Source organism: Octopus bimaculoides, chromosome 15 (genome assembly GCF_046866305.1).
Source record: "Octopus bimaculoides isolate indiv1 chromosome 15, ASM4686630v1, whole genome shotgun sequence".
Taxonomy (NCBI): Eukaryota; Metazoa; Mollusca; class Cephalopoda; order Octopoda; family Octopodidae; genus Octopus; species Octopus bimaculoides.
This window is the reverse complement of record NC_142942.1, coordinates 21,056,573-21,069,072: the sequence shown is the minus strand read 5'-3', so window position 1 is coordinate 21,069,072 and position 12,500 is coordinate 21,056,573. Positions and strand designations below refer to the sequence as shown.

Sequence of the window (12,500 nt, the reverse complement as noted above, 5' to 3'; positions counted from 1 at the left end):
TGGTGGAAGTTAAAAATTTATAATTCTACATTTTATTTCGTTCAAAAGTCGGCCCTCATCAGCAACAACAGCTCAGCTTTTACTCATGGAGGGATTACCTGGTGTGCAAATAGAACGGTAAGAAAATTAATCGCCCAACCCTCTCGATATTAATACATAATATACATTTTGATGCATGATTTACATAAACATTACGCTGACAGTTTTCCAAATTCATTAAGAAAAAAAAACGCTGCAGTTACCGAAATATAATTAGAATGATATAAAATATATTACTACTTATAAGATAATTTATTGTAATTTGTTAATTAGGATGATTTTATTCATTTAAAAGATCATTCTTGGTCCTGCTATTGATGCAGTTATATGAATCATACCTTGAACTTCAGAACATCGGGTGTGGTATCCATGTAACAGGGAATACCTGAAGTTAAGCCAAAATCTGGTCACCCACATATTTGCATTAAAACCTTTTTGTATTGGGCTCCTAATGCAGGAGATTGTTGAAAAACTTAATAGAATGCTTTTTATCATAAGAGGGCACGCGGGCAAAATGCTTAACGATATTTCGTCCGTCTTTACGTTCTGGATTCAAATTCCGCCGAGGTCGACTTTGCTTTTCATCCAATGGCACTCAATAAAACAAGTAGCAGTTGTACATTGAGGTTGATGTAATCGACTTATCCTCCCAGAAATTGTTGGACTTATGCTAGAGTTTGAAACCATTATTATGCTCTTAACACAGGTTGGTACCAGAATCTCGTAGCTAAGCATTTCTCGTAGCTAAGCATTTCGCACGGCGTGCTAACCTTTCTGCCAGCTCGCCGCCTAAAAGCTACGAGATAATGCATCGTCAATGTAAAATAACGTGAATAAATCAAGCATTACATTTGACAGAGTAATGTGAATGCTAAAGAGCTTAAGTCAGCACAGTTGTTACTTTTGTATGTCTCCTCCTCGCAAATAACTTAGTGTTGTGTGATTAAAGATGTAACAGATCAATATCTATCAATTATACAAATACAATATTTTATTAGAGCTAATACCTCATATTGACCAAGAAACTTCTCGAATTAAACACCGTCATTGATATTTGTTTTGGACTTTTACCGCGCTTCTGATAGTTTCAGTCATTCGGCTGTGGTTTACACTGAAACACCGACTTCAAGGGATTTAATCGATCAGATTGATTATATTGATCTAGTATTTATTTCAGCTTGTTTCATATTTTCCTCATCTCTATTTATCGATGTCACGGCTCCATAAACGACAAAAACATAATCAAAATGACGGTTTGAACCGATATAAGCGTAAAACAAACATGGCCACGTGTACGCATGCACAAATTCATACGGAGATATACACACGTATGTCACCCTATCTCTCTCTCTCTCCCGTATGTATATATATATATATATATATATATATATATATATGGACATGTATATATATATAATATATGAATGTATGTATATATATATATATATATATATATATATATATATATATATATATATATATATATATATATATATGTACATATATCTATATATCTATACGTACATTCATATTATATATATATATATATATGTCCATATATATATATATATATATATATATATATATATATATATATATATATATATATATATATATATATATAGTTATATGTCCATATATATATATATATATATAGTTAATAAAAAAACGGAGAAAAAGACAAGAAAACAACGACTCGATGACGCGGTATATGCAAAGTATCAATACGTATATACATGAAGGCAGCGAGCTCGTAGAAAAGTTAGCAGGCCGGGGGAAATGCTGAGCGCTGTTTCGTCTCTGTGAAGTTATTACGGGAGTTTATGTTGAAGTGTTTATCGAATTGTTGCCATTGTTATTGATTTGGGGAAGGCGCCGGAGGCAGGCCCAAGTTATATATATATATATATATATATATATATATATATATATATATATATATATATATATATATATATTTATATATATATGTACTCACATACATATATACATGCACATATATATGTGTTTGTGTTTGTGTGTGCATAAAACAGTTAAGTTTCTACAAGATTTTGATGTCGTATCGCAGGAGTGACCGAGCATATAACAGAATACAGGTAAAAAAAAAAAATTTTAATAATTCTAAGTGACGGACACTGATCGAACCCGGGGAAATTTAGTTCCGAAGCCAAAACGGCACTGAATGAGTGTACAATAGATACGCGTATATCACACGCCATACATCGTCCAACAGATATTCAATTCTGTTTTCAGTCTAGAGTCAATTTAAAGAAATCTATTGTCGCCATGTTGCCTGTTTTATTTCATAGACACAATGATACTGGAATTTATATACTCTATCTCTATTAAAATTTAATTTATTTACAGTTAATTTTGTTTACTTTCAACATTCTTATTAAATATTCTTCGGTTAAGGCATTTTAAGTTCTATATATTCATCGAGGTATTAATTTTCAATTTTATTTTTTAGTTCATTTCATAAATTCCACGCCATACTTTGGTGGTTTGCTATAATTAAGTGACAAGTTTAATCAATATTTTCCTTACTCGTCTAATGCCATTTTTTGCCAATTTAGATTTTTTGGCTTTTAATTATAATATCAAAAATATTCCAAACTGATAGGAAACTATTTGGTGTACCAAATATTTTTTATATCACCTCTGTACGTTGTATACGTGTGTGTGTGTGTGTGTGTGTGTGTATGTGTGTGTGTGTGTGTGTGTGTGTGTGTGTGTATCTATGTTTGTGTGTTCTGTTTTGGAACGGTGAATCTCGAAGTTTGAGATCTACTGTTCCAAGAAAAATTTATTTTACGTTTTCTCGAAATTTATAAAATTCTTATGACGTCAAAATGGATAGTGCAATTGAAAGGACTGCTTTAGTCTTATGGTAGAACACCTATCACCATTTACAGGAGATGTAGGTTCGAGTCCAAGGAATACCTTCAACTTTTTGCATCCAAAGGGGGATTTTAACCCATAATTTACGCACTATTTTCTTTATAGATTTATCTGCTTCGAGATCCACCGTCCGCAAAAAAGAATTATTCTCGAAGTTTGCAAATTCTTATAGATATATATATTTGAAAGGGATTACATTCTGTAGCTTATTGTTAAACCCGTCGCGGACAAGCCATGCTGGAGCATCAAGTTCAATTATATTCAGACTCAATTGTTTAGAGGCTCGTAGTTCTGTTTTTATCCAGATATTTTATGGATAATATAACATTTGAAAAATCTGAATTTTTATCGTTGCAGGTGCAACATTGACATTCTTAAATATGTGTTTCTCATTAATGATTTAATTTCAGTACGGTCGCAGTGCAATGACTGAAAAAAGACAACGATAAAAGATTTCGTTGTGTGTTATATAGATTATAGCCACGGGAAAAGAAAGGTTCAGGGATGTAATTTGTCGTGAGGAAAAGTTTTCAGAGTTTTGTATGTTTCCTTAACTTGCAATTAATTTTGCGTTCGCATAGTGAACACTTTTATATATTCAATATTCCCTCTTTGAGAAAGAACATGTCCGAAACGTTAAGTTTTTGTTTTCACTCTTTTCGGAAAATAAATTCACAGAACTCTTCTACAAACTCTCATATTGATGCATATTTCTTGACCTGACCATTAGTATTTTCATCAAATCCGATTTGTTTATATCAAAGACAGGTTAATCCCTGCCACAGAGCTCGCTCAATCTTATCTAATCTGACCTTATACATCGAATATCGAATTAAAGGGAAAGGACAGTTTCCATTGTCAAAATATATGTATGTATAGATATGTGTGTGTGTATCTGTGTTTGTGTGTGTATCTGTGTGTGTGTGTGTGTGTGTGTTTGCGTGTGTGCGTATATTTGCATATGTGTGTGCATGTGTGTATTCAATCCTTCTTTTATTCATTTACCTGTTTCAGCCATTTGACTGCGGCCATGCTGGAGCACCGCATTAGTTGAACAAATCAACCCCAGGACTTATTCTTTGTAAGCCTAGTACTTATTCTATCGGAACCTTTTCCGAACCGCTAAGTTATGGAGATGTAAACACACCAACGTAAGGTGTCAAGTGTTGTGTACGTGTGTGTGTGTTTGTGTATGCGTGTGTGTGTGTGTGCGTGTGTTTGTGTATTTGTGTGTGTGTTCATGTGTGTTTGTATGTGTGTGTGTTTGTGTGTGTTTGTCTGTTTGTGCGTGATTGCTTGTGTGTGTTTGTCTGAGTGTATGTGAGTTTTTTGTGTCTGTGCGTGTATATGTTACACTTTCTCAGAAACCATACATTTTCGATTCCATTCTAACACAATCCGCTAAATTTTGAAATAAAATTTGTGTTATTCTTTTTAAAATTGATAATCGTGCTGAATATTTTCATCGCAGTTATTTTTAAGTCTCATTAAATTTACAAATTTTGCTTAATGTGGTGTCAAACATGGTAGGCATTGGTGTAGGAGAGTGGCAGAGATATAAATGAAAGAGAAAACTAGACATGGGATTGTTATGGATAGAATAATTAGGGTGAAAACTTTGTTAATTATGATTAAAAACGGAATTATTTCCATGTGGGAATATCTAAAATGTAAATGGATGCTACTGATCATGTTACGTTATTATGAAAAATATAATATTGATTATATAGAAAAGACTAAATTAGATCCAAACGAAGGTGGAAAAGAAAATATTGTACATTAGTTTTTAGCTTTATTTGGTAAAACAAATTGAATTAAGTAACTTTGCTCACGATATGGTGCGGAACTGGTATTGCAAATAAGCCATTCTCCAAGCGACTGCTGTTCGTATATTGGTTTCAAATTTTAGCACAAGGCCAGCAATTTCGGGGTAGGGGTGAGTCGATTACATCGATCTCAGTGTTCGACTTGGACTCATTTTATGGAACCAGAAAGAATGAAAAGCAAAATTGGCCTTAGCGGAGTTTGAACTGAAAACGTAAAGACAGACGAAATGCCGCTAAGCATTTTTTCCCAGCGCGGTAACGGTTCTGTCAGTTGGCTGCCTTTATTGTTGCTCTACAGATTAGCATTCAATCATGCTTTCTAATTTTGGCACAATGCCTGGAATTTTAAGGGAGGGATTAAGTGGATTAAATCAACTCCAGTGCACAACTAGTACTTATTCTTTCGACCTCGAAAGGATGAGTGGCAGAGTTGACCTCGGAAGCATTTGCATTCAGAGCATAAAGTTGGTTTCCTTAAGAACACAACGCACAGCCGATCCGGAAATCGAAACTACGATTTAACGATCTGGAGTGCAACACCGTTACCACTAAGCCACACATATAACTGTACGTGGAGCTCTGTAAGTTATATGTCAGATGTCTTTACTAATAAACCTACTTCTCAAAGACCTACAAGTGGAATTTGGTTGGCACAAAGTGTGCGGTATCCTGCCGAGGAAATAATCGTTTCTTTTGATGATGATAGATTTAATCCCTCGTTTGGTTGAACCCTGCTACTTGACCCTCGGGCACATTGAGTGGGGTCTACGTAGTTATTGGCGCAGGGTTAATAGCTCGCTAAGCAGTCATGAGACTCTGGTTTTGATGCCTTTGCTTGGCATCTTGGACAAATGTAATCTTCTATAACCTTGGGTCTATCAATAGCTTATGAATGTGAGTAGGGTGACGGAGATTGCATGGAAGCCTAGCAGATGGATTTCTGCACCTGTAATTCAAAGCCCCAGCACCGTCAAACACTGTGTCACACTGACTTACATTAAGGTTAGACCATGTCTGAGGAATACTCAAAATACTTATATGCTACTTTAATCCTTTTAGTCGTTCAGTTGGTCAAACAACAGAACACTCTTGGTCAGAAATTCTGACCATATCTTATAAATATTCTCCCAGGTTGTGCTTTTCAGGCTAAACTTTCTACTTTCCCTTACCTCTCTCGGAGTACTGCAAGAAGATCTGTTTCCTCTAAATAAAAAATAAAACAAAACACCAACAAACCAGTTAAGGAAAACAGCACGAAAAAAAAGCGATGCCCCAGCAAGGCCACAACCTCAGGGCTGAAACATATAAAAGAATAAAAGAATGTTCTGTTATTCTCCTCTTTATTGACTTTGTCCTATCGATTTTACACACAATATTTGTTAGGTCAAACACTATATTTATCTATAGAAAATATGGAACGTTATTTTAATGAACTGTATCAAACCGAAATAGATATATTGTGGTTAAAGATGAGGAAAAGATAATAGAAATAAATACGTTAATAGAGATGCATATACTTAATTATTTGCTAATTATAATTGTTTATGTTTTTGAAAAAGAATTTCCGTCATACTGTGAATTTTTGAAGTATCGTAATTAAAAATTCGTTTTTAATGGTTGAATTTCAACCACATGTAAAATTATAAATATAGCGTGTAATGTTGGGACATTACACACTATTATTTATAGGCTGCTAGTGAGACTTGAACCTATATGTTCTCGTCTTCCACGGGCAACCTTTAGTTGTTTCTATTCAAAAGAGTATTTTAGTACAATATATATACTCTATTATACCGTTTTATTTTTGTTTCGAGTTCAATCATGAAAATGAATTACTTCACACTCTCTCGGAGTTTCTAAGCTCTAACGACATCAATAAGTATAACTATTTGCCTCAGTGTGACGCAGTAAGCTAGCAGAAATGTTAGCACGCCGTGCAAAATGCTTAGCGGTATTTCGGTTGTCTTTACCTTCTGAGTTCAAATTCCGCCGAGGTTGACTTTGCTTTTCATCCTTTCGGAGTCGATAAATTTAGTACTAGTTACGTACATACTGGGTCGATCTAATCAACTGCCCCCCGCCCAGTTTCAGGCCTTGTGCCAGAGAAGAAAAGAATATCTGCCTCAGTGTGTGGGGACAAACAAGGCTAATAGTCGGAATTATTTAAAATAATGGTGTTTAGATATGTCTATAGTAATCTGTATACGGGAGCAGAAGAAAGAAACTATTGATAAATTCACAGCTAAAGATGAAGAAGAACAGACGGTAAGACCGAGGAAAGACAAAAAGAAAAAGGCAAAATGAAGAAAACATTGAAAGGCACTAAAAGGTTAACCTCTGCGTTCACAGTAAAAACGACTTTCAAAATCATGTTGTGTTTATGTATTATAATGGCGCTCGTAAACATAGAACTACAAATATTTTATTGACACCTAGGTATTTATTTATTCAACTGTTTATGGTACAGTTTATCAATTATGCATTATTCTATAAATTTATGCTGCGCTGACCTGAATCAATACTACTGCCTGTCAAATAAAGAATAAATATTTCCCAGTTATTTCTACAATTTTCCAGAATAACTAATAAATATGTTGTTAAATTATTTTGTCAAAACGAATATCTTCACAATAATAAAACTTTAATACTCTAGATTAATACATTGCAGACAAGAATCAAATATCTTATTTATTTTCAGATTATTGAAAAAACAACGAAATTATTCATTATATGATTCAGGTTGTCTCTTCGAAACAATGCTTTAAATATATATATATATATATATATATATATATATATATATATATCCTTATCTATGGAACCTAGATCTTCAAAATCTTTAACACATTGAAATAAATTGTTCCATTAAACGACGTTAACTCTAGAAGGAATGCAAAGCTAAAATCGAAATACCACAATTAATGCTATAAATTTGAATCAAAATGAAAATAAGAATGTATATAAAGCACGGGTTCCATTTGTAATCTATATTAAGCAAAATCAGTTTTATGTGGCTGCGTGGCAATTACATGGTCTCAGGTTCAGTTCCGCCTCACGACACACAAGTCATGCGTCTTATTCCATAACCTGTAATTGACCAAAATTTTCCAGTGAAACTTGATTCAGTTCTATAACACACCACACTGGGCAGGCGTCTTTTATCAAAGCTCTGAGCTAACCAAGGCTTTACCCGTAAAACTAAGTTCAATCCCACTTCACGTCATACTAGGCTTACGTCTTTTTATTTAACCTTGGTGCTGACCAAAGCTTCGTCAGTAAAACTTGATACAGACAAGCAAAGAACCTTCATTTATTTTTAGACTTAGCACCTCCACCCTGTCCTTGGGTGCCCTGATCAGAGTTCACACTGTTGCAACGCTTTTAGTCTATGCGGTCGGTTTGAGAATAACGTCCCTCCTACCAGTCGATAAAGAATTTGAAGCGCTGTCCTTCCCTCTTTCCTTCAATCATTAAAATAAATAATACATTAAAAATAAAAATCTAAAAAATAATTTCTAATTTGTTTATAATAGTTGAAAATGACATGCTATGTTTATCGGACTAACGTACGTCAATAACGGGTATATTTATCGTTTTGGCTCAATTTACAAACAGAATTTGGATAAATTGCGTAGAAACTATACTGCAATGCATTTAGTTTTCATGAATTATTTTATACAAATTTTAACAGAGGAAGTGATTTATGTTTATGATTTCAAATAAATTACATTATGATTTAGCTTAATGCTCTGTCTTTAAAATCTGACATAAAGCTTTACACTGAAATTGTGTTAGAGTTAATGTTTCTAAGAGAAAATTTATTTTAGAAATAAATACAAGCCACGCACTCTCCTTCTCTTCCACACACACACACACACACATACACATACACTACGCACAAACATTATTTGGATTTTTATTGCTTTTTAATTGTCAATTAAATATGTAATGTCCTCCCCCTACTCTGAATATACATATCAAAGTAAAATAAATTTGTAAAGAACGAGCCTTTTGCATGTAAAATATGCAGATATGCAGTGTAAGCTTTATTTCTCTCTACCAATGAATAAATGGATATATCTTATTCACTTAATACCAGCGATTTTTATAAAGAAACACTGAAATTAAAATCGTTTGAAATATTGTTTACTTAAAATCAATAACACCCACTTCATGCCATAACAGAACAGATCAGTGAAAAACATTATAAAAGAGGAGGAAACATACTTTGACAGGATGCGTCAGAAAGTTATATGAAGGCATAATAAAACAGAAGCAAACATCAAACATTCTTTGATATGATGAGTCAGAAAGTTATATTTAATTGTAACTCGATTGTTATGTAGAGAAAGGAACATGATTAACTCTGTGATTAATTCTGTGCAAGAAAGCAAAGGGGAACAACTCTGTAGTTTAATTCACGATCAATTTATGAAAACTGATCGGGCACGTGCAATGGTGAATGTGTATGCGATCTTCAGTGAGTACGTTAACAACTGCAGGTTTGTTTCATTCTTATTGCACCTCCTCAACGAAGTTTTGATATTAAGCAGACTGAAGACGAGTGTGAGATACATATAGTTGGAATGATTAAAAATTGATACGTGTGGCAACTTATAAAAATGACAAGAGTGATTTTGCCAGAGGTGCCATCTGGTTGTAAGACACTCATGTAAAGGCGTTCCTAGAAAGCAAGTAGTCAAATCGAAGAAAAATATGGAGTTGTTTCTCCTGCATTTTAAAGACATTCATAATCCTTAAGTTAATGTTTTTCTTTCTCAACACCTCAAGTATTTTTTACCTCGAACCCTAAGTTTCATAAAACCGGTTTTCATGGCGTATAAGTGACAGAGTTTACAAACATTACCCCTGCGCGGGACGCCGATCCACTGCGGTCTTCAAAGCCAGCGATTTTGACAAGAGAAGCAATTCAGTTTCATCGATACCATTACGTGATCGACAATTTATTTCCGCGGTTCGAAAGGGGTGAAAGGGATTTGTGATCAGAATATAGAGAACCAGAGGAAAAGCTTTTGAACATTTTGCCCGATGGGTTAACGTTTCTGACAGCTCACCTTCTTCAGCTACAAGTAAAACTATACTTAACATGGTTCGAGCTATCTGTTTGCACCGGCTTAACTGCATCATTTACATGGAGTGCTGTGGGTAGTCCCTTCAAAGTGACAAACCTCCGTTGAATTAATTTAAGTCAGCTCTTGGGGCTTGTGAATGTGTGAATGAGTTGGCATGTGCCTGTGTGCGTATGCGTATGTGAAAAGTTAAAGTTTAACCCTTGCAAGGGTGAGCATGTTATTTTAGCATGCAAACGTGTGTGCTTCGTTGTTACTTGTGTGGATCTACTGTATTTCACTGATAAGGAATTGGTTGACTGGAATTGGATGAGCTAAAAGATAGTGATGGGAAGCTGGGCATGTTGTGATCTCGGTTACTTATACGCCATGGAGACCGAGTAACCAGACTTATACGACTTAGCGCTCAAGAATATATATATATATATATATATATATATATATATATATATATATATATATATATATATATATATATATATATATGTGTGTGTGTGTGTGTGTGTGTGTGTGTGTGTGTGTGTGTGTGTGTGTGTGTGTGTGGTTATATACCATGGTAATCTGTAATTTTCGGTGAGTAACATGCACAGTCACATTTACAAATTATTGATACAGGAGTGTTACTAACTATAAAGTGCAAGTGATATTTGACACGGTTGGTGCCGGAAGGTATGTTGCACACGTTTTAGTCTGATGACAATTGTATTTATAAGTTCAAAACTCACAGAATTTCTCACACTACTCTCCGTTTCTTTGAGGTTCGATAAGTAAAATGGCAGACATATAAGTGTAGTGCTATATAATTCGTATTCACACGCATATCACGATAACAGAATAGCTGTTACTACAATATTCATATGCAGAGGTTTAACATAGCCACTCAGACACTATCGGATTTCATAAACACGTTTGTCTTCGAAAAGAATTAACGCAAGTCCTTCTAGGTCGGTCTATTCTTTATTAAATATGAATTAGAGGAAATTTCTTCGAAGCTGTAAAGTCTCCAAAACATGATAGCCAACTAGGAATGCAAAAGCTCGAGATCTGACTATTTAAGATAATACGCAGTATTAGTAACAGAAAGTACATTTTAAATGAGCATCTTGTTAAATAATGCAGCTGAAAGATTTACTAGCAAGTAATGCCAAAAGTTAATAATCTTCGTCGTGCTCTTTCTTTCTCCGCCTCTTTTTCTCACCATATTTCTCTGGAAAGCTTTACAAATTCTCTTAATTCATTTCTTAGACGGACAAAGTAGCTGAATCGAAATTTTAATGTTGTAAACGGGATGATATGAAATTGGTAACTATTTTTAGTTTATTCCACAATTAGTTATTGATTATATATTATAGTTATGGTAAAGTTAACCCTGATTTATGCATTTCCATACTTACATGCACACATCCATACACTTACGTATATATGTATCTGTATTCATATACACACATGCGTACATTCATACTTACGAACATACGTATACAACATGCATGCACTTAAATACGTACCCCCCTCTCTCTCTCTCTCTCGCTCTCTCTCGCTCTCTCACTATATATGTATGTATGTATGTATGTAATATAGTAATATACACGGACGGCTAGATATTGTTATGGGAAAGCGTTTGCTGTGCTAACACGCTCTTTGATATATTTAAGTAAGCACCTGCCTATGAGATTGCTACCGTCATTGATTCCTCACAGCAGCATATACTCCCCCCACTCTCCTTTTAACTCTGTAAACCTGGGTGTAAAGAAGCATGCATACCCAGTATTTCCGGTAAAGTGTTTCGTGTACTTCTTTAATTCTCCACGAAACATTCCAATAAAGTCTTAGGAATCCAGTGGCAAAATATTCTCTTTTTGTATGTTTTTGATTCACGTTTAACAATTGTTACTTCATTTGATCCGTTCTTTTATTAGAAACCCATCGATGTTCTCGCTGTTAAATAAATGAGAATTCTCTCGTGTAACAACAGATGTTGAGATCTGTGAAGTTTATGGAGTTTGGAGCTTTCTCACTAAAGAACAGTAATTTCCTCTTCTCGTCATTTATTTCCGTCTTTATATTAACTCTGTAATGTTTTACATGAAATCCTTTCTTTACTTCGTTGTTCATTCGATGAAACATATGTGCATGCACACACATACACTAACTAACAAAGACACTACCACACATATACACGCATCATACACACACAGACGTAAATATAGAACTGAAAGAATTAGTGCTCAACAGCGGATATGTTGATAAATAATTCCTTTTAATAAAATTGTGCTATTTTTCCAGTACCGTGGGTTTCCTACGGAAACATTCGCATGTATTCAGCCAGAATTTGCTGCACCAGTAACACTCGTCTGTTTATCTAACTTGCACATATGTAAACAAATCTGGTTTAACGCAAAAAAGATGGAAGCTACTAGTGGTATGTAAACATACATATGTGGTTTTCCCGCCAATTGTGACTAACAAAATAACATTTAAATTTGCTTTATTGCATGAGCTAACACTGTAGCCTCCTCTCATGGCATTAGAATCTCAAGCAACTTAGTGGCTACTTAACTACCAGCAAATTGATCAACCCAACTCAGTGTTTCTTCTTTTAAAATCTTACAAGTTACTGTATGTTACTCTGAGAATTTAGATAAAG

General features: G+C 34.3%; 1 protein-coding gene across 2 annotated transcripts in view; it reads left to right on the top strand.

Annotated features, from left to right (window-relative positions):
• Positions 1-12,500, top strand: part of LOC106880764 (short transient receptor potential channel 3) — a 150,764-nt gene that overhangs the window by 83,260 nt on the left and 55,004 nt on the right. The window contains exon 3 of one of the 2 annotated variants that reach the window (XM_089363509.1): positions 49-117. The exons of the other annotated variant lie outside the window; for it this stretch is intronic. Coding sequence (XP_089219635.1) covers positions 49-117 — 69 coding nt within the window. The remainder of the gene's footprint in view (positions 1-48; positions 118-12,500) is intronic. 2 annotated transcript variants of the gene reach the window in all.